Source organism: Sciurus vulgaris (genome assembly GCF_902686455.1).
Source record: "Sciurus vulgaris genome assembly, chromosome: 4".
In the NCBI taxonomy this organism is placed as follows: domain Eukaryota; kingdom Metazoa; phylum Chordata; class Mammalia; order Rodentia; family Sciuridae; genus Sciurus; species Sciurus vulgaris.
This window is the reverse complement of record NC_136464.1, coordinates 95,362,559-95,386,189: the sequence shown is the minus strand read 5'-3', so window position 1 is coordinate 95,386,189 and position 23,631 is coordinate 95,362,559. Positions and strand designations below refer to the sequence as shown.

General features: G+C 35.1%; 2 protein-coding genes across 9 annotated transcripts in view; one reads left to right on the top strand and one right to left on the bottom strand.

Moving 5' to 3' along the window:
* Positions 1 to 9,515, bottom strand: part of LOC306658955 (uncharacterized protein) — a gene marked incomplete at both ends in the record, with an annotated part of 82,596 nt that extends 73,081 nt beyond the window's left edge. Inside the window, one exon of the mRNA XM_079136229.1 lies at positions 9,147 to 9,515. Coding sequence (XP_078992355.1) covers positions 9,147 to 9,515 — 369 coding nt within the window. The remainder of the gene's footprint in view (positions 1 to 9,146) is intronic.
* A 73-nt stretch (positions 9,516 to 9,588) lies between these two features.
* Positions 9,589 to 23,631, top strand: part of ANKRD26 (ankyrin repeat domain containing 26) — a 124,705-nt gene continuing 110,662 nt past the window's right edge. For 4 of the 8 annotated variants that reach the window (XM_079136807.1, XM_079136811.1, XM_079136810.1 and 1 more), the window contains exons 1-4: positions 9,589 to 9,992; positions 15,594 to 15,708; positions 15,857 to 16,030; positions 21,973 to 22,079. In XM_079136807.1, the coding sequence (XP_078992933.1) occupies positions 9,748 to 9,992; positions 15,594 to 15,708; positions 15,857 to 16,030; positions 21,973 to 22,079 (641 nt within the window). In that variant the 5' untranslated portion in view covers positions 9,589 to 9,747. Of the gene's footprint in view, positions 9,993 to 15,593; positions 15,709 to 15,856; positions 16,031 to 19,670; positions 19,745 to 21,972; positions 22,080 to 23,631 lie in introns of those variants that run through there. The other 4 variants (XM_079136808.1, XM_079136809.1, XM_079136806.1 and 1 more) reach the window with 2 other exon arrangements.

Sequence of the window (23,631 nt, the reverse complement as noted above, 5' to 3'; positions counted from 1 at the left end):
AAGCCCTTGAAAAAGAAGAACAGAATAACAGCAAAAGTAGTAGAAGACAGGAAATAATTAAAATCAGAGCTGAAATCAATGAAATTGAAACAAAAGAAACTATTCAAAAAATTGATATAACAAAAAGTTGGTTCTTTGAGAAAGTAAACAAAATAGATAAACCCTTAGCCACACTAACAAAGAGAAGGAGAGAGAAGACTCAAATTACTAAAATACATGATACAAAAGGAAAATCACAACAGACACCACTGAGATACAGAACATAATGAGAAGCTACTTTGAAAATCTGTATTCCAACAAAATAGAAAGTACGGAAGACATTGACAAATTTCTAGAGGCATATGCTCCTCCCAAACTGAACCAGGAGGACATACACAATTTAAACAGATCAATATCAAGCAGTGAAATAGAAGAAGCCATTAAAAATCTACGATCCAAGAAAAGCCCAGGACCAGATGGATTCTCAGCTGAGTTCTACAAGACCTTCAAAGAAGAACTCATTACAATACTTCTCAAAGTATTCCAGAAAATAGAAAAGGAGGGTACCCAACCAAACTCATTCTATGAAGCTAATATCACCCTCATACCCAAACCTGGAAAAGACACATCAAGGAAAGAAAATTTTAGACCAATATCCTTGATAAATATAGATGCTAAGATCCTTAACAAAATATTGGCAAACCGTATCCAAAAACATATTAAGAAAATTGTGCACCACGATCAAGTGGGGTTCATTCCTGGAATGCAAGGATGGTTTAACATCCGTAAATCAATCAACGTAATCCATCATGTCAGTAGACTTAAGGATAAGAATCATATGGTTATTTCAAATGACGCAGAAAAAGCATTTGACAATATACAACACTCCTTCATGCTGAAAACACTAGAAAAAATAGGGATAGTAGGAACATACCTCAACATAGTAAAGGCTATTTATGCTAAGCCCATGGCCAACATCATTCTTAATGGAGAAAAACTGAAACCATTCCCTTTAAAAACAGGAACAAGACAGGGATGTCCTCTTTCACCACTTCTATTCAACATTGTCCTCGAAACTCTAGCCAGAGCAATTAGGCAGACTAAGGAAATTAAAGGGATATGAATAGGAAAAGAGGAACTTAAGCTGTCACTATTTGCCGATGACATGATTCTATATTTAGAGGACCCAAAAACCTCCTCCAGAAAACTTCTGGACCTCATCAATGAATTCAGCAAAACAGCAGGCTATAAAATCAACATGCATAAATCTACAGCATTTTTATACGCAAGCAATGAAACAGCTGAAAGGGAAATGAGGAAGACAACTTCATTTGCAATAGCCTCAAAAAAAATAAAATACTTGGGTATCAATCTAACCAAAGAGGTAAAAGAGCTCTACAATGAAAACTACAAAACACTGAAGAAAGAAATTAAGGAAGACCTTAGAAGATGGAAAGATCTCCCATGTTCTTGGATAGGCAGAATTAATATTGTCAAGATGGCCATACTGCCAAAAGTGCTATACAGATTCAATGCAATTCCAATTAAAATCCCAATGATGTACTTCACAGAAATAGATCAAGCAATCATGAAATTCATCTGGAAGAATAAGTAACCCAGAATAGCAAAAGCAATCCTTAGCAGGAAGAATGAAACAGGGGGTATCGCAATACCAGAACTTCAACTATACCACAAAGCAATAGTAACAAAAACGGCATGGTATTGGCACCAAAATAGACAGGTAGATCAATGGTACAGAATAGAGGACACGGACACAAACCCAAATAAATACAATTTTCTAATAGTAGACAAAGGTGCCAAAAATATGCAATGGAGAAAAGATAGCCTCTTCAACAAATGGTGCTGGGAAAACTGGAAAACCTTATGCAACAGAATGAAACTAAACCCCTATCTCTTACCCTGCACAAAACTCAACTCACAATGGATCAAGGACCTTGAAATCAGACCAGAGACCCTGCATCTTATAGAAGAAAAAGTAGCTCCAAATCTTCACCGTGTTGGCTTAGGATCAGACTTCTTTAACAGGACTCCCATAGCACAAGAAATAAAAGCTAGAATCAATAACTGGGATAGATTCAAACTAAATAGCTTTCTCTCAGCAAAGGAAACTATCAGCAATGTCAAGAGAGAGCCTACAGAGTGGGAGAATATCTTTGCCACTCATACTTCAGATAGAGCACTAATTTCCAGAATATATAAAGAACTCAAAAAACTCTACACCAAGAATACAAATAACCCAATCAACAAATGGGCTAAGGAAATGAACAGATACTTCACAGAAGAAAATGTACAAGCAATCAAGAGATATATGAGAAAATGTTCACCATCTTTAGTAATAAGAGAAATGCAAATCAAAACTACACTAAGATTCCATCTCACCCCAATTAGAATGGCGATTATCAAGAACACAAGCAACAATAGGTGTTGGCGAGGATGTGGGGAAAAAGGTACACTCATACATTGCTGGTGGGACTGCAAATTAGTGCCGCCACTCTGGAAAGCAGTGTGGAGATACCTTAGAAAACTTGGAATGGACCTACCATTTGACCCAGCTATCCCACTCCTCGGCCTATACCCAAAGGACTTAAAATCAGCACACTACAGAGATACAGCCACATCAACGTTCATAGCGGCTCAATTCACAATAGCCAGACTATGGAACCAACCTAGATGCCCTTCAATTGATGAATGGATAAAGAAACTGTGGTATATATATATATATATATATATATATATATATATATACACAATGGAATATTACTCAGCTATAAAGAATAATAAAATTATGGCATTTGCAGGCAAATGGATGAAATTGGAGAATATCATGTTAAGTGAGATAAGCCAATCTCAAAAATCCAAAAGAGGAATGTTCTCACTGATAAGCGGATGATGACACTTAATGGGGGGTGGGAGGGGGACAAGAATAGAGGAAGGAGGGACTGTATAGAGGGAAAAGAGAGGTGGGAGGGGTGGGGGGGAAGGAAAAAAATAATGGAATGAATCAAACATCATTGCTCTATGTAAATTTGTGAATATGCAAATGGTATTCTGTTACTCCATGTACAAACAGAAACAACATGTATCCCATTTGTTTATAATAAAAATAAATTTTAAAAAAATTGATGGAAAGAAACAGAAAAAAAAACTCTATAAATTAGAGATAGAGCTCATGAAAAGAGAAGTGACTTCAACAGAGGAGAGGGAGGGAATCTGGGGAAGGGGGAAAAAGAGAAAGGGAGAGTTATGGGGAGAATGAAACATATTACATTCATTTACAAACATCAATGAATCCCATAGTTAAGTATAATTAAGGTGTGGTAGTGTATACCTGTAATCCCAGTAGCTTGGGAGGCTGAGGGAGGAGGATTTCAAGTTCAAGGCCAGTCTCAGACACTTAGTGAGGCCCTAAGCAATTTAGTGAGATTGTGCCTCAAAACAAAAAAATAAAAAGGCCTGGAGATATACTTTAGTTGTAAAGCACCTCTGGGTTCAATCTCCAGTACCAAATAAATAAATAATAAATTGGAGATAGAGGGATATTACCTCAACATCATAAAGGTTAAATATAACAAACCCAAAGCTAACATTATACTTAATGGAAAAAAAAACTGAAAGAATTTCCCTCTAAAATCAGAACCAACAATGTCAACAGTCAACACCTCTACTGAATATAATACTTGAAATTTTAGTCAGTGCAATTAGGCACAAGAAAGAAAGAAAAGATACAAAAAAGAAAGGAAGAAGTCTAGCTATTAGTGCTTACTGATGTTATGATCATATAGTTAGAGGACCCATAAAATTCCACCTGAAGACTTACAGAGCTGATAAATATGTACAGCAAAGTTACAAGATACAAAATCAACATACAAAAATTGTAAGATATGGAAAATGACGAAACTCAAAATACTGTGGCCTGGAAACAGGGAGTGAGGAAGAAGGCAACACATTGATAACATTGATCCTTTCCCAATATATTCTTTTGCATGACAGGACAATCCTTGGGAAGGAAGCAAACATCATACACTGACAAGACACTCCCGGGAAAGGAGATATCCTCCAAGCCTGAAAAGGCAGTCTCTGGGAGGATCCTTCCCCAAATAAATCCCTTCCCAGTGACAGTACAATGGGTCCCTGAAGGTAAAGAGAGAAGCACTGAATGCTGACCCCAGACCCTCCATTCTTCCCCAAGTAAAAATATTTCCTAGTAAAAATAAATTTTCAAATTCTCCTCATGTCCTTGGATAAGCAGAATTAAGTTACAATAGCCAAGCTATGGAACTACCCAGGTATCTAAACAAACGACTGGAGAAAGAAAATGTGCTGTCAATACACAGTGAAGTTTTAGTCAGCTATAAGGAAGAATAAAATTTTGGCATCCACAGGAATAGGCTGGAACTGGGGAACATTATGCTGAGGGAGATAAGCCAGACTCGGGAAGTCAAAGTTCATATTTTCTCTCATACCCAGAAGCTAGAAAGAAAAAAAGGAAAAGAAAGGGGACCTCATGAAAAGAGAAGTGACTCCAAGAGAAGAGAGGTAGGGAACCTGGGGAAGAAGGAGGGAAGGGAAAGGGGGAGGTATGGGAGAATGAAACAGACCAATTAGATTACGGGCATGTACAAATATATAATAATGAATCTCTTGTTATAATTACAATGCACCACTTAAACTTTTTTAAAAAAGAAAATATAAGAGTGGCAAAGGAATATCAGGTAAATACAAACAAAAAGAAAAAGCATTCCTATATATATATGAATATATATATATGAATATATCACAGTGAATCTCACTATTGTGTACATCCACAAGAAATTTAAAAAATAACTAATGGCAGAAATGGCAGTAAATGGCAGAAAGATCAGTAGAGTAGAGGAAAGAGAAGAGGAGTTGGTGAAAGGGGCAGGAAAAGGAGGTACTGGGCACTGAATTAGAACAAAACATATTCCATGCTTTTATAATTATGTCAAAATGAATTCTGTCATATATAATGAAAAAGAACCAATAAAAAAGAAAAATAAGAAAACTCAGCAGAAAAAAAAGCAAAGTTAAAATGAGACAAGGTAGAGTTTAAGCTTGAAATGGCAAAGAAAAGATTATTATATAATATTAATTGACAACTCATGGAGAAAGCACAGCAGTTGTATATATAGATTTATTAACCCCTTTTAGCTAAATCTGTAATTTCCATAAAAATGCAAATGCTAGTAAAAAATATATTCAATTTTAAAAGTGAAATTCAACACACTTCTGTGTAAGTTAGAAAATGAATTCTCTGCTTTACTAGAAACCAAATTATAATAACTCAAAATAATTAAGTACTTTGATTTCTCTTATACATAAAAGCTTGCATTGGAGTAATCCTACCAAGATGGCCAAACAGAAAGGCCCAGACCTCCTTCCACTATAGAGACATTGACTTAATGACAATATACTGTTCAAAAGCCTTTAAGAGAACTCCAGAAAAGTGCCAAACCAAAAATAGCTTGAATTGAAATGGAGAAGACAATTACTGCATTCTACTTGTGATAGCCCTTCCTCCAAATAGGTAACTAGGTGTGATCGGGGGGGAAAAATCCAACTCTCAGTGTTTTCCTTGGAACACAGAGAGAAGCGAGGGGCAGAAGTCCAGCATTCTGGCTTTGGGAGAGAGATTGGTTTGTGTCTGGTGTGACATGGAGTGCTGGTGAGGAACTGGCATACTTTCCATATCTAGGGGTAAAGGAGAGTTAAGGAAGAACTCAGCAATTTGTTGAACACTAGAGAACCTGAAGTACTGCAGACAAAAACTACAAGGAACAAAAGATTATGAGTTTCTAAAAAAGAAACAGGCACACCTATCCAGCTGGGAAATTACATGAATATGCCTAGAAAAGATGCACATCCATGAAGGTTGGAGAGGCCCCCAGAGTATTTAGTTGGCCTCATTGGTGAAGAAGATGTTTCTCTGTATGAATCCAGTCATGAGGGAAAATAATGAAATTTAAATTCTAATTCATGAAAAGAAAACAGCTAAAAGAACACTTCATGACCATTTTATTCAAACTAAAGGACTAAAAATAAAGGGATCTTAGTATTCATGTTAAGAAATGAGAAAAATAATAACAAAAACACAGTCTTAAGAGTATTTAAAAATATTACTAACAATTAAAAATGACAGAAAAACCAACAAAAGGGATAAATATACCTAAGAGCTGACTGAAAATAAAAATGAAATAAAATCCTGACAATCTTAATTAAGGTACTAAAAGCAAGTGAAACTACAATAGTAGTAAAGAGAAAGGTAACCACAAGTACATAACAGATTTAAGGAAAAAAAAACTGTAAGAGAAAAAAAAGATGCAATTATTATCGATTGATTAAGAGGGCCAAGAGGAAGGAGCATTTACGAATGAAAATAATTCAGTAAGTGTCAAACATGAATAGATGAATTATCATATCAAAAGGGTTACTATGAGATGCTACTATTATAAAGCAATGGGACCAGATGGTTTCATAAATGAATTCTAGTAAACTTTAAATTCTAACGAATTTACCAAGTACAACGAAAATGGGAGTCTCAACTTTCATTCATTATATTAATTTGGAAAAACATTAATATTAAAACCTCATAAAATGATGCAAAAATGTCACATATGAATGAAAATGGAAATAATCTAGATAAAATATTTGGAAAGAAAATCCATCAAACATAAGAAAAATACACACTAAGCAAATAAATGGGATTCCTTCTCAGAGGCAGTCCATTTACTCAATAGTCTATTTACTCAACATTTTAAATGAACATCTCAATAAAGAGAAAAAATATGGGAAGCGTTTCTAATCAAAACTGGAAATACAACAAACATTATCTAAAAATAAAAAATAGAGACATTATCATTTAAAATGGCAAAACACTAGCAACATTTCAATTACAATCAGGCACAAGGGATAAGCCAGCTATTTCTATTAATATATGAAAGTGAACACAGATAAATGACCATTAAACCATTTAAATGAACTTAACTATATTAAATTAATTTCATTAGATCAAATAAAAAATAAACTAAATGGCATATATACTTGAAAAAAGATAACTACTTTCTTAGTAATGATGTAATTATTCACTTAGAAAATCTGAGACTATTATAAAAATCATCACCAGGATTTTAAGTTTGCCATGAGATATGGGAAACAAATTTGGGAAAACTAACACCTATAATCATATTAGGAAAAATGTCTTACAAATGGAAATGGAGAAAAATGCTTCATTAATAATGTTTAAAATGATGTAATATCTACAGGCAAGATAACAAATCAAGACGTGAACAAATGGAAAAACACACCATGCTCTAAAATGGGAAGACTTAATGACACAAAAGTGACAATCATACAACCACTTTGGAAAGCAGTATGGAGATTCCTCAAAAGACTAGGAATGGAACCAACATAGGACCCAGTTATCCCACTCCTTGGTATTTATCTAAAAGAACAAAATCAACACACTAGAGTGATAAAATCACTTCAATGTTTATAGCAACACAGTTCACAATAGCCAAATCATGGAATCAGCCCAGATGCCCAACAAGAGAAAAATGGATTATGAAAATGTGGGATGTATACACAATAAAGTTTTATTCTGCCATAAAATGAATGAAATTATGCCATTTGTGGGTAAAAAGATGGAAATGGAGAATATCATGCTAAGCCCATGAAATAAGCAAGATTCACAAAATCAAGGTTCAAATGTCTTCTCTCATATACAGAAACTAGTTTAAAATACAGGAAAAAAAGGGGGGGAAAGGGAGAGCCCATGAAAATGGAAGAAAGATCAGTGGAACAGAGGAAGGGAATAGAGGAGAGAGAAGGGCTGGGGAAAAGGGAGGAAATGCAGAATAAAATTGACAATACACTATGTACATATATGAATATACGACAGTGAAGTGCATCTCTATGTATAACTACAAAGCGCCAATATTAAAAAAAAAAAAAAAAAAAAAAAAAAAAAAAAAAACACTAAATAAATAGAAGGTTGACCAGTATAGTAGTGGAAGAGCAGCAGGGGAAGGGAGGAGGGAAGGAAAGAGGAATGAGGAAGTCCTAGGGACTGCATTATATTACATGTATGGTTATGTCAAAATAAAACCCAATATTATGTATAACTGCAATTCAATAATAAAAACATAAAAAGAAAATTCACATAGCTTTATGATGGTAAGATACTGAAAAAACCCACATCTATTTGTACACAATAAAAAATACATTTTGGTGTGTTCATAAAGTGAATACTAGTAGTTAAATAAATCTGTATGTCATCATCAAAAAAGAGTAATAGTAAAAACTTGCTTCATTTGTTATAAAAACTTATGAAAGAACTCATTAATTTATGTAAGAATTTAAAATAGATACATGAATTTAAAGTAGATACAAGAATTTTCATTGGAAAAAATGCTTTATAAAGTAATTACTTTTTCCAAGTCAAATCAAAATTTGAAGATTATGTTGTTTTCTTCGGGCGGTCATTCTGATCCAAAATGTACACAATCTCTTAACATATTCCATTAATTTTTATTCTAAAACTGACTCTATATATCTATTCATTGCGCTATGGAAGCTGCCACTTCTAACTCCACGAACTCCCAAATGAAAGAATTTAGACTGCACGCAAATAAGGCGCTCTGCAAAACGAATTCCCTTTTTCTTTCATAACCTCACCCGTATGCATATTCCACCCATTCCCAATCCAAATTCTTAAAGTACATTTTTTTTTCTCCTTCAAGTGAGGACAGAGTCTATCTGCTTTTCTATAAGAGGCAGCGGCAGGTGTGGCAGTAGCAGGATGGCCTGACTTGAATGCACAGAAACCAATTGACTGGCGTGTTCAACCAAGGTAAAGATTTGCTCCTCACAGAGTTCACTGCTTCTACAGAAACACCACGTCCACCCAGCGACAAATCAGAGCTAAGTCCTGGAGCGCCGGGCGCACAGATGCAGCTGCCCAAGTCGCTCACAGGAAGACCCAGTCCCATGTCCCACACAACCCACTTGGTACCTGGTAAAGCCACCGCTTCGTTGAACCGCCCCCTGCTTCCCCGAGGTCCCGGTCCCGCTGAGAAGGGCACGGGCTGACTGTGGGAGATGGTAGATGACCGGCGCTCTGGCAGGCTCACCTCCAACGCGTTCCGAGAGTTCAAGGGAACGTTGGCAAGCTCTACCCACGTCCACTCCCGGAGCCTCTTCTTCAAATCCTGGCGGCCGGGCACCTCCAGCTGCCCCCCAGATGCTGCCCGCACCCTCCGGCCCTTTAGTGTCCGACCGCCAGGAAGCAACTGCGCGGTCCTAGAGCGACATGGCCCAGGAGGTTGGGTTACCCGCACCCTCGTTGCCAGGCCCCTCCAAACAAGAGCCCCAAGCCTTCTCGGACGAGGAGCACTGATGTGACAAACCTGACACAACCACAGGGGCGCTAAAGGGCGAAGACTTGAAAAAAGAAACTCGGCCTTGTACATGCGCACTGAGCGCCCTCGGCTACCGGGCATTTGTGAACATGCGCGGTGTCAGCGCAGACTGAGACTGCGCACGCGCACTGTTACTTAAGGGGTGCATCTTGGAGACGATTGTTTTTCATGGAAAGATGGAAGCTTGGAGCTTCCCCATTGGGACATTGTGGCGAGACTAGGTTTGCTTATCTTCAAGACTCAATATCGGGTTCCGGAGACGGTGCAAAGCCAAGCGGGAGGAAAGGTGCCTCTGAGGCTGGTGGCCTCTGCCATGAAGAAGATTTTTGGATTCGGGAGTAAGGGCCGTTCGCCCTTGGGCTCCTCCAGCAACTTGCGAAGGAATTGCGTGGGCTTTGGGCTTGAGAATGCCAGTAGTCTCAACTCGCCCAGGTACCACATCAGAGACAAGGATATGGGAAAGATCCACAAGGCTGCAAGCATGGGCAATGTAGCCAAAGTGCAGCATATCCTTATTCTTGGGGAAAATGGCGTGAATGATAAAGACAAGAAGAACAGGTAATAGGGGCTTTAAGCCAAGGGGTTTGGTGTGGGAGGAGGGCGGTTTGGAAGAAACGTGCACTTCCCCAGCTGGGCCTTGGGGGAAGAGAGGGATTCCGGCTTTCATGCCCCTCAAACACCTTGAGGGGGTCTAGCACTCAGAACCTCTTAATGAGCAGCAAAACAAAAACAAAACTTTTAACTCATTTCCGATTCACTTATGATTCCCATGTAAAAGCTCTTTGACTATTTAACGGGATGTAACTAGCAAAATTAAGTATATGCAGCATTTTATTTTTAAAATACACAGTTTTAAAACCATATGCACGGTGTAGAAAAGTGCATAGTGAGAAATATTTCCTCTATCAACTAAAGGACTTGAAATGAATAGAAAAAATTAATATCCATTTTTTATAAAGTGTGTACCAATTGGGAAGGTAGCTCTGTTCTTGAATAAGGAAGACTCATTCCCAAAATGAGATCTTTTTGTATTTATCCATTTTAGATAAACCAAATTAAAATATCAAAGTTAGCATTTTTTGTTTCTTTCCACGCTTTTACTATTGTGATGACACTAAGAAACTTTTTGTACTAAGGACTTGACTTCTTGGTACCCAAATACACTGTTAATTTTCACAAATTAATTGATTATTGGCAACTGAAAAGACAGATAAACGAATGCAACAGAATAGAAAATTCAAAAGCACCCAAATGTATGTAAGAATTTAGAACTTGAAACTGGTGACATTCCACATTAATAGGAAATAATAAATTATTCGTATATGAAATGCATGATAACTGGAGAAAACTAGCTAGATTTTTATGTCACAAGGTAAGTTTCTCCATAGACTATCGATTAAAATTTTTTAATAATACAGAATGGGAAAAGTACCAAAAGAAAACATGCAGGCCTACTTATGCATTATACATTTTTTATATTGGCCAAGACCTTCCTAAGAATAACTTCAAAAGCAAGCATTCTTTTTTCCTTTTTATTTTCATGCTTTTAAGTGAACTTTATTGGTTATATTTGGGCTTTGCAATGTGATGTGAAATACATACACATATATGTTAAAATGGTTACTATAGTAAAGTTGGTTAACAGCTGTCGTTTCATGTAGTTAGGTTTTTGATAAGAGCAACTAACATCTAATTTAACAAAAATTCATAATACAATTTTATTAATTTTAGTCCTCATGTCATAAATTAGATCTCTAGACTCATTCATCCTACATATCTGCTTTTTTAAAAACTTTTTACAGGCTGCATTTTGATTCATTGTATACAAATGGGGTACAACTTTTCACTTCCATGGTTGTACACAATGTAGATCACATCATTCATGTCATCATACATGTACATAGGATAATAATGTATGTCTCAGTTCACTATTTTCCTTCCCCCACCGCCTCCTGCCCCATTTCCCTCTACACCATCCAAATTTCCTCCATTCTTCTCTTACCCCCGGCCCCCTACTCTCATTATGTATCATCATCCACTTATCAGAGAAATCATTCAGCCTTTGGGTTTTTGGGTTTGGCTTATCTCACTTAGCATATTTTCCAACTCCATCCATTTACCAGCAAATACCATAATTTTATTCTTTATGACTGAGTAATATTCCATTGTGTATATATATACCACAGTTTCTTTAACCATTCATCAATTGAAGGACATGTAGGTTGGTTCCACAATCTAGCTATTGTGAATTGAGCAGCTATGAACATTGATGTGGCTGCTTTACTGTAGTGCAAAAGCAAACATTCTTTTTCCTTTTATGGAACTCAGGATTGAACCTATGGCCTGGTGCTTAGTAAGCATGCACTGTCCCTAAGTTATAACCGTAGTCTAAAAGAAACTATTCCAGTGGTCAGTTTGCAGAAATAAAAAAATCAAAACCCCTGCATATCAGAAAAAAAGTTAAAATAAAAAACAAACTGGGGCTGGGGATATAGCTCAGTTGGTAGAGTGCTTGCCTTGCACACACAAGGCCCTGGGTTCAATCCCCAGCACTGAAAAAAAAAAAAACTGTTGCGAAATATTTATATATATATACATGTATGCACACACACACACACACACACATAACATGTATATCAGATAAAATTATATCTTCAAGTACAGAGAATTATTTCAAATGAAAAGGGGAAAAAACAGAACTCCATTTATTTTTTTATGCTGGGTGTTGCACCCAGAGCCTTGTGCTTCTTAGACAAGTACTATACTACTAAGTATACCTCTACACTCTGAACTCTCACTTAAATTTAGTAAGGTACACTTTTGCAGATCTGTAAGTTACCTATGGACATGGGAAAAATTTCTTTGTCCCTGGTAAGAGAAGGAATTTAAGTTAAAATGAAACAGTGTTTAACCAGCTACAAAATTTGTGTAAAGATTTGTTGAAGGAACCACTGAGCTAGGGCTAGTCCTACAAAATTTGTGAGATTGAAAAACGGGTATGCTTTTGCTTAAAGCTTAAATTATGACTTTTCAAATAGACAATTTTATCCACCCTAGCATATTTTAAAATGTATGTCTCTACCAAGAAATTCTATTATACTAAAATATCTTTAGGAAATAATAAGTGATATAGTTTGTTTTTCTCAGTGCTGCTTAAAATAACAATGCATTAAGAAGAATTCACAGGGGACTGGGATAGTAGCTCAGTGGTAGAGTTCTTACCTACCACATGTGAGGCACTGGGTTCAATACTCAGCACCACAAAAAAATAAATAAATAAAATAATAAAAGGTATTGTGTCCATCTACAACTAAGAATTAAAAGAAGAAGAAGAAGAAGAAGAACAACAACAACAACAACAACAACAACCCATAGAAGCTGGGCGCACACCTGTAATCCCAGCAGTTTGGGAGGCTGAGGCAGGAGACAGCCTCAGCAGTTTAGCAGGACTGTAAGCAACCTAGTGAGACCCTGTCTACAAATAAAAAATAATAAGGGGTGGATATGTGGTTCAGTGGTTAAGCACCCCTGGATGTAATCCCTGGTATATATCCCTGAAGAACCCATAGAATAGCTTTTACAAGTAAATTACAAATTACAATGTATCTGTTGGTCAGAATAATATATGACCATTGAGGTTTGCGTAAATATACATGTGTGTTGAGAAGATATACTTTGTTTTATCAAGTGAGGAAAAAAGTCAGTTTGATTGTACATGTATACAAATAGATTGTAATCTTGTGTTAGCTACAGTATGTACAAAATGATATAAAATTTGTTTTCACACATTCGAATTATAACAGATTTTCATTTTTTACTTAGAAGTGTATTCTACTCCAGTAGAATGGAGGGGTTTCTCATCTTTTTGTTTCTAGCTTAATTTCACTGACACTAGAAATATACTCCGTTAATTCAGTATTTCACATTTCATGAGTCTGACTTTTTGATCTAGCATTTGGTTAATTTTGGTAAAAGTTTTGCATGAACTTTTTTTTTCTATCTTCTTTGATTTCGACAGTGAACATTGAGAGAAGTTCCAGTAAAAGGTTATTGTTAATAAAAATTAACCCTTGGGAAAAGCAGGGATATGAATCTAGCACAGAAAAAGAATTTCTCATTTTCTATTACTTTGTGTGTGTGTGTGTGTGTGTGTGTGTGTTTGTATCTTTATAAGTAAAGGAATTTTTTATCTATGTAGATTTTATTATGTGTACATTTCTTATACGTTTTATTATATATATATACGATTATAGATTAGTCTTTTTAGTTACATCCTTATGAAAATAAAAGCATATATAAATGATGATTACTTTTACAAAAGTGATTGCTTTACTTTATAAAAGTTTTTTTTGAAAAATATTGAACTCCCCATTGATATTTATGCATTTTGTCAGTTCATTTATTCACCAAACATAACCTGAGTACCTATTATGTAGCAGCCATATTTTACTCTCTCTCAGGACCCTTCTTGAAAACCTCCATGCTAATCTGTGCAGTCTAGCAAGTTGAGTTATTTAAAATGGAATAATAGGCCCTAATTTCAACTGAAACTTACTCTCTCAAACAAAAGCATTTCTGAAGGTAGGAAATTATAAATAATAACTCTTAACTGCCCTTTTGAAAAGTTATAACAATATTGAAATATTGATATTAAGGAAATACCTGATTTCCATACATTCTCTAAATATAATTAGTAAAGTATTTATGTTCATTTGTATCCTGACTTTTCTGTGACTTAAAATTTACTGAAAAGAATTCCTTTGCTTTTTAATCACTTTGTTGTTATTCAGCAATCTTTACCCATAGTACTCTTAAGTACCAAAATTTAATATTTAAGTGCCAACCCATATAAACAGAATTGCCATAGAACTATTGTACACACTGTATTTCCCTTACTATGAGGCACCGTAGATTGTGTGATAACCTGTTATTTTGTGTATTAAAAATTTTTAAATGCCATTTATAGTTGTAATACATTATGAACTATAAGTGATATTATGGGTTCAGATGTGTGGCATCTCCTCAAAAGTTCATGTGTGAGATAATGCAGGGATGTTCAGAGGTAAAAAGATTAGGTTTTGATAACCTTAACCTAATCAGTGGATTAACGCACCTATATGGTTTAACTGGGTGGTAACTGTAAGCAGATAGGGTATATCTGGAAGAAGTAGTTCACTGGCAAGCCTTTGGGGTTTTATAATTTATCCCTGGTGAATGAAACTCTCTCTGCTTCCTGTTTGTCTTGTTCTGAACTACTTTCCTCCTCAGCACTATTCTTCCATGATGTCCGTCTTACCTCAAGCCTAGAGCTATAGAGTCAGCTAACCATGGACTAAACCTCTGAAACCATGAATCAGAATAAATTCTTCCTCTTCTACATTGTTCTTGTTGATTCTTTTGGTGACATCAATGCAGAGTTGACAAAAACAACTGGCATTCCAATGTCTCAGATGTCAAAATGTGAGAAAAATAGAATCTTAGACTCATTGAAATACATATCTGCAAAGTAGGTATAATTGTATTGTTTTACTTAATTGAAATGTTGTCTTTGATAAGTATTAATAATAGTAATAACAATTACATCTAATAATCATTGAACTCTGAATTGAAAACAGTTCTAAATACCTTGCATGGATTTTCATTTAAGCATTTTGCTGGTATCCTGTGAGGTAACTACTATTTTTAATCCCAATCTTAAGAGTGAGAAAAATGACACACAGAAAAGTTAAGGAATAACTAGTAAGGATCACAGCTTAAAGTAGGATTCAAACTTCAGTTGGTGTTCTTTTTATTCAAAAAGGCTTCTCTCGGCTGGCTGGAGATGTAGTTCAGTGCTAGTGCTTGCTGATGGCCCTGGGTTCCATCCCCAGTACCACAAACGTGAGAGAGAGAGACAGCAAGAAAGGAAAGGGGAGGGGAGGGCAGAGGAGAGGGAAATTAATTGCACGGGAGAGAGGGAGGAAGGAAGGACGTGTAAATCAAATAGTTTGCATGTTCATTAATGAGTAGTAAGAACTAATAAATGCTATATTTTCAGAAGAAAATATTTGCTTTGAAGACAAAGGAATTACATGCTATTTAATGTTTGCAGTCACATAAATAATTGTATATCTTGAGATGATGCTCTATAATATCTAAAAAATTCTTCCACTGTCATAGGACTGCTCTACACTTCGCCTGTGCCTATGGCCATCCAGAAGTGGTGACTCTTCTGGTAGAGAGGAAATGTGACATTGACATCTGTGACAGTGACAGCAGCACAGCACTGATGAAGGTAGGTAGTAACCAACCATTTCAGCAGGAGATGAATTTGATTTAAATTCTTAAACATGAATTTATTAATATAACTAATTGGTGAAAACTGAAGAATGTTTATCTTGAAACTTGAATGTACAATCTGTTTCTTGTTCCAATACTGACAGGCCATACAGTGCCAGGAAGAGGAATGTGCAACTATTCTGTTAGAACATGGTGCTGATCCAAATGTCATGGACTCCAGTGGCAACACTGCTCTCCACTATGCTGTTTATACTGAGAACACATCAATAGCAGCAAAACTCCTTTCACACAATGCAAACATTGAAGCCAAAAACAAGGTATTAATCAACCAATTTTATTTCCAAAGTATTTGAAATACTTTTGTTTTAACAATGATGTATATGGAGTGAATTTTCCTTATTTAGAAACTCAAGCATTCCCTGAATGAAAATAATTTGAAATGACTTAATTGTTGAAGATGTCACTTAAAATATTGATACTTTCAAAGAAGTATTAGAATGTAAGCTTTCTTTTATGCTTTCATGGCAAATATGGTGAAAACAATGAATTTATTAAATTTTTTTTTCAAATATTTTTTGCACCAAACTTTTCTATTAATTATTATAAAATAACACAAGAAAGCAAAATTTTCTTAATCAGTTTTATCTTAAAACTCAAACAAAAACAAAGGCATTTAAAAATGAATAGCAGTCCTGTTGCTGTTCATAAGTTATATCAAAATGATTTTCCCTTGGCAGTAAGGTTTAAAAAGGAGAAATTTCCAATTTGGAAATTAGATAATTGAGGGAAAATACCACAATGAGTTTGTTTGTTTCCAGTTTATATGTATGGAAAAGGTGCCCTTCAGTGTGGGTGATATCAATTCTTAGTTTGGAAAAGAAAGTTGTTGAGTTGTAAACATGCCAAGAGATTACTTTTACCAGGATTTTAAGGAAGTCAGATTGACAGGACCATGTGGCGATTAAGTGGAAAAGAAGAGGGAAGAACAAATAATTGATTGACATCTGATCCTTTTCTGACAGAAGCAGACACTTGATAAGACTCTAAACTCTACTCTTAAATCTACAGTGTGTTGCCAAGAGGTGGGAGATAAGGACCTTATGTAATGAAATCAAGTTAGCTTTTGAATTTACCCAGTCCCTGCATGTCCCTACCCAAGAAAATTAAATTGGGTTTACAGGAAGTGGCTTTCTCTTACTCTTTTCCTCCTTTTGACCAGATCCCCAAATGATAAAGGTAATTGGTTATATGGAAGAGAGATGAGACTGCAGTGATGATTGTCTGCTTCTCTAGTTTCCAACTAGAATTGTGCATCACAATGACCTGGGGAAATTTGAAAATTTGCAAGTCTAGGCTTTCCCCTGAAGATTATTAGATTTATCAGTGAATCTAATAAGTCCTGTATATAGATATTTTAAAATATTTCCTCAAGATTCTGATAGAACTCCTAGAAAAGAACCACTGAATAAACGAGTGTAAGCAATGAATTCTCAGATCTTAAGAAATTCTCTGGAAGTGCTGGACTTTGTTTAGCTTCTTCATCCTTCAGATCACTGCTTTCCAATATTATTCGCCCATCTTTCATCTGTTTTTTTCTACTAACATTGTTAGAAGGTTAAAAGGAGTATTGGCTATCTTTTCTCCATTGTAAGTTTTTGGCACCTTTGTCTAGTATGAGGTTACTGTACTTATGTGGGTATGTCTTCATGTCTTCTATCCTGCACCAATAATCTACCTATTTTGGTGCCAGTACCATGCTGTTTTTGTTACTATTGCTCTATAGTAGAGTTTAAGGTCTCGTATAGTGATACCTCCCGCATCACTCTTCCTGCCCAGGATTGCTTTGGCTATTCTGGATCTTTTGTTCTTCCAGATGAATTTCATGATTGCTTTTTCTGTTTCTATGAGAAATGTCGTAGGAATTTTAATTGGAATTGTGTTAAATCTGTATAGCACCCTTGGAAGTAGGGCCATTTTGATAATATTAATTCTGCCTATCCAAGAACATGGGAGATCTTTCCATCTTCTAAGGTCTTCCTCAATTTCTTTCTTCAACGTTTGTAGTTTTCATTGTAGAGATCTTTCACCTCTTTGGTTAGATTGATTCCCAAGTGTTTTATTTTTTTTTATTTTTGAGGCTATTGCGAATGGAGTTGTTTTCCTCATTTTCCTTTCAGATGTTTTATCGCTTATGTATAAAAATGCTTTAGATTTATGCATGTGGATTTTATAACCTGCTATTTTGCTGAATTCATTTATGAGGTCTAGAAGTTTTCTGGAGGATTTTTTTGGGTTCTCTAAATAGAGAATTATGTCATCAGCAAATAGTGACAACTTAAGTTCCTCTTTTCCTAGTCGTATCCCTTTAATTTCTGTAGTCCGTCTAATTGCTCTGGCTAGTATTTCAAGTACTATGTTGAGTAGAAGTGGTGAAAGAGGGCATCCCTGTCTTGTTCCCATTTTTAAAGAGAATGCTTTCAGTTTTTCTCCATTAAGAATGATGTTGGCCATGTGCTTAGCATAAATAGCCTTTACAATGTTCACGTATATTCCTACTATCCCTATTTTTCCTAGTGTTTTGAGCATGAAGGGGTGTTGTGTTTTGTCAAATGTTTTTTCTGCGTCAGTTGAAATAACCATATGATTCTTATCCTTAAGTCTATTGATTTATGGTTGTTGAACCAACCTATATCTCACCCTATACAAAAGTCAACTCAAAATGGATCAAGGACCTAGGAATTAGAACTGAGACCATTCACCAAATAGAAGAAAAAGTAGGCCAAATCTCCATCACGTTGGCTTAGGACCACACTTCTTTAACAAAACCCCCATAGCGCAAGAAATAAAACCTAGAATCAATAACTGGGATAGATTCAAACTAAAAAGTTTTTTCTCAGTACAAGAAACAATTAATAATGTGAAAAGAGAGCCTACAGAGTGGGAGAAAATCTTTTCCACACACACTTCAGACAGAGCACTTATCTCCAAAGTCTATAAAGAACTTAAAAAACTTTACACCCAAAATACAAAGAACCCAATCAATAAATGGGCTAAGGAAATGGGCAGACACTTCACAGAAGAAGATATACAGATGATCAACAAATATATGAAAAAGCGATCATCATTCCTAGTGATTAGAGAAATGCAAATTAAAACCACCCTAAAATTTCATCTAACTCCAATTAGAATGGCTATTATCAAGAACACAAGCAATAATAAGTGTTGGTATGAATGTGGGGAAAAAGGCACACTCATACATTGCTGGTAGAGTTGCAAATTGGTACAGCCACTCTGGAAAGCAGTATGGAGATTCCTCAGAAAACATGGAATAGACCCACCATTTGACCCAGCTATCCCACTCCTTGGTTTATACCCAAAGCACTTAAAATCAGCATAGTACAGTGATGCAGTCACATCAGTGTTCATAGCTGCTCAGTTCACAATAGCTAGATTGTGTAACCAACCTAGATGCCCTTCAACTGACGAATGGATGAAGAAACTGTGGTATATATACACAATGGAATATTACTTAGCCATAAAGAAGAGTAAAATTATGGCATTTGCTGGTAAATGGACGAAGTTGGAAAATATCATGCTAAGTGAAATAGTCCAAGCCCCAAAAACCAGGGCCAAATGTTTTCTCTGATAAGTGCATGACTATATATAATGATGGGGGAGGATGGGGGGAAGAGAAGAATGAAGGAACTTTGGATGGTGTGGAGGAAAAAGGGGTGGGAGTGAGTGGGGATGAAACAGACAGTATTACCCTATATATATGTATGATTGCATGAGTGGTGTGAGTCTACATTGTGTACAACCATAGAAATGAAAAGTTGTGCCCTGTTTGTGTACAATGAATCAAAATGTGTCTGTAAAAATAAAAACTATTTTAATAAAAAAAAAAAGGAGTATTGGCAATATCTGTTGCCTTACAGAATAACACCTTTTTCCTTCCAACCATCAGTAGTCATCCACTGCCATTCGGAACGTCTTTAGAGATTTGCTCATGGGTAGTCTTCAATAAGTAGCAGGTAGTATTTTAAGGATTCTATGTCTCTTTGTTATAATTTAAGTCATTAGGTCAACAAATATTGATAACCTGCAAGGTTTTCTTGAAATTAAGAATTTATATGGATATTTTAATAAATTAGTTTCAATGGTTTTATGAAACTATTCATTTAATTAACAATTTGGAGCTGGGAGCTGCGGCACATACCTGCAATCCCAGCAGCTCGAGAGACTGAGACAGGAGTTCAAAGCCAGCCATTGTTCAAAGCCAACCTCAGCAATGGCAAGGAGCTAAGCAACTCAGTGAGACCCTGTCTCTAAATAAAATACAAAATAGGGTTGGGGATGTGGCTCAGTGGTTGAGTACCCCTGAGTTCAATCCCTGGTACCCTCCCCGTCAAAATAAAAAACAACAACAACAACAACAAAAAACAGTTTGGGAGAATTGGCTGAGTATAAATTAGTAAGTACTAGAAAAATCTTGAAGTGGCTATTATGAGTCTTATATTTGGGAGCCTGATTTTTTGTTAAAACATTTTAAAAAAGGAAAGGTTTTGCATGCTAATACTTACTTTGTATGCAACCATTTGGAAACGCCTACAACAAAGATAAAAACACAAAGGCTATAGACTAAATGTGGTCCATAGATATAATTTAGCTGACCTCCATAAATTCAGTCAACATTTAAAATTTAGGAGACTTATGCAGAAATCTGAATTTTGAACTTCTCTTAAAGAGTAAAATCTGATCTCCTTCAAGCCTGTATTACAGTGTATTCTGCTTATAAAATTTGTCCCCTTTATTTGAAGCGTGCATGTTCTCCAATTTGCTACTAACCCAACTCAATTCACTCATGTCACCTGCTTTGCCTCTATAAGTATTTGAGTTTACAATTCCTGTTTTATAGTATATTTTGATAAAGATTTCAGGGTTTTTAAGATAGTTTATATTAATTTATAGGAATATGGTCCATAATTTATATTACTCTTGTAGAAATGGAATTGAATTTTATAATTTAGACATTTGTACTTTAATGCCTTTTTCTTTATACTGTAAATGATTGTATTTCCATTATAATGTCTATAGGCCTTGTCAGGTTATTCACAGGTATGGTTGGATAGGTAATGCATGTTGTAAACAATGTATCTTTCTCTTCAGCATGTTCCTTAAAAATACAAGCAGTTCAGTGGCTTTTGTTATGCTAAAAATAATTTATGTAGATTAGTATTAAATTTTTAATAATAAACCATTGTATTTTTATTTCCAATTTATAGTCTAAAATAATAAATAACTTTCACAATTAAAATGAAACTACAACAAAAAAAGAATTTTAAAAAGAAGCATTAGGGTCCCAGGATTGTTCTCATTATAAGTGAGAATAAAATTTTGTATTGAGTTTTCTAATAGATTAAGATAAATATCTCCTATCTTATAATAGGAGAAAACCCATGGTAATTGCAATTGGTAATAAGCAATTAGAATTCATTTTGAAGCCTATTTCTTTTAATTTAGAGTCCGTTTCCATTTTGAGTACAAGTGCCTTGACACTGGGACTGGGACCCTAACACAATAAATAGAGGAAAATTATGAGAGTTTCCTCTGTGGGAACCACTTGGAGTTCTTAGAGGAAACATTACTGAAAAGCCCTCGAAACTTTAGTCCTGAACTCTGGTTAATGTTTGCCATCAAAAACTATTGTCATGTAGAGATTAAGCAATGTTGAGAGTTTTCTTTACTACTAGACATGTCATGCACAGTTTTGTGATATTTCTCAAACAAATGATTATGGAATCTGTTACAATATGTTATTTCTGAAAAAGTACATATTCTTTGGAATATGCATTGAGAAACCCTGCTCTAGAGATGATAATTAAGCTCATTAATGCAATAAAAATAATAAAAACCTTTGCAATTATCTTTTCAGGGTTTGGGTCTATTGAGATTAAAAGATACAGCCCCTACCCTCAAGGAACTTTTGGCTTAGATGGGGAGCAATCACATAGCTTCAAAATACCATAATAAATGTAATAATACAAGCAGACATTCTTGAAACCATTAAATATTCGAAGTAAGTTTTAGAAATGACTAGAGTTCATGTGGCAGCACTAGGCAAAGGAGAGCATTTAAAAGGCAAAAGAAACATGAAAGTACAGCAGGGTTGTTATGTGTTTATGTTCTCATAGGGTCTTCTATAAGGTTTGCAGTTCAGTTGAGAAATATGTAATTTTGTGAATTATAAATTGTTTTACAGGATGGCCTCACACCACTTTTACTTGCTCTAAGGGAAAACAAGCAGCAGATGGCAGAATTTTTGGTAAAGAAAAGAGCAAATATCCATGCAGTTGATAAGCTAGAAAGGTATAGTAGTTTTTTATGTTTTTTTTAAAAAACTTTAATGGTGTTTTAGAGTAGTAACAATCACTCAAGTAAAAAATATTAAGTTAATGGGAAGATTAATATAATTTTTAGGATATTATGAAAAATATCAGCAAACCAGGCAATAAAGCAATAATTCAGACTGGGCAATACAAAGAATAATATATAATGAGATTCATATTCCCTTATAATGTTGACAACATTTGTTATCTGCCTTTGTTGGGTATATGATTTTATGTTAACTAAAGAGGTTTCATTAGGACTTCTGTAGCTGAGGAAATAATAGCAAGAAACAAATGGGATAGCATCAAATTTAAAAGCTTCTGCATAGCAAGGAAAACAATAGAATAAAGAAACAACCTCCAGAATGGGAATAAATCTTTACTGACTACCCTCTGACAGAGGATTAATAGCCAGACTATATAGTGAACTCAAAAACACCAAAAAAAAAAAAAAAAAAATCAAGAATTGAGTATTATAAATATGTACCAATAGTAAAAGTAAAAAAAATTAACATTGGGTTTCATATTAATTTAAAAAGTATGTACTTTTAGTGTACTTTTTGATTCAATATTAAACTTCTTAATCTTTTTTATAGTTTTTTTTAACTTTTGCTTCTTATACAATTTACCTTTAAAATGCTAATACCATAAAAAAGGAGTTGAAAATCATTTTGTAGTTTGGATCAGTCTTCACTTTACACTGCTCTCTTTGAAGAATATTGATGGTTATATATACTTAGAATTAAAAAAATTACAACTTTTTGTTCACATATATGTATGCTTCTATGCTCAGCCATTATTCCCAAAGTAGCAGCACTCTGGTTTGATAATTGGAGCTTCTAGCTTTAACTACGCATATAGTAAGCAAACTGACCTTTTCCCCTGTTCAAAACCTTCTGTGGAACCCACATGTTAACCTAGACCATTGTGGTGGTTTTTCCTTTGAGATCTTTCTTTGTGTTGTTTTGCCAGCAAATATTTGTTAGGATCAGTCTAAACTAAGACAGGTTCACATAATTTTGCTCTAAGACATCAGAATTTCCTTTCTACTTTTCTAACAGATCTTTTCCCAAAGGCCCCTTTGTATCCTGTGTAGCACCTTTTCTTTAGGTTGTGGAAGGTATCATATCATCTTTCCCCAGAGTGGTTGCTTATTTTGATCAGCTTCTCAAGTAATCTCTTTTCCACAGTAACAAAAAATCCCCTTAAGCTACTTCAATCTCCACCACAAGTTTTTGAAATATTTTCAAATTCAACCTCAAAAGGAGGCCAGAATTCTTGAATCTAATGTGAATTAGTTGGATTAAAAAGAATAAACCCCATGATTATCAATATCCATGTATAAAATAGGATTTTGTCTTCCAAATCAGTTGGAGATAAACATGGAGAGTAAGCCTCATTCTAACAAAGATCTGCTGATACAGAGTTTGATTAGGAAGAAAAAGAATAGTAGTAGCCCAAGCCTGGTCTTGACATTTTTTAGTTTCTCCCTTTGGTATGACTAATTAGTTTAGTAATACGGAACAATTATT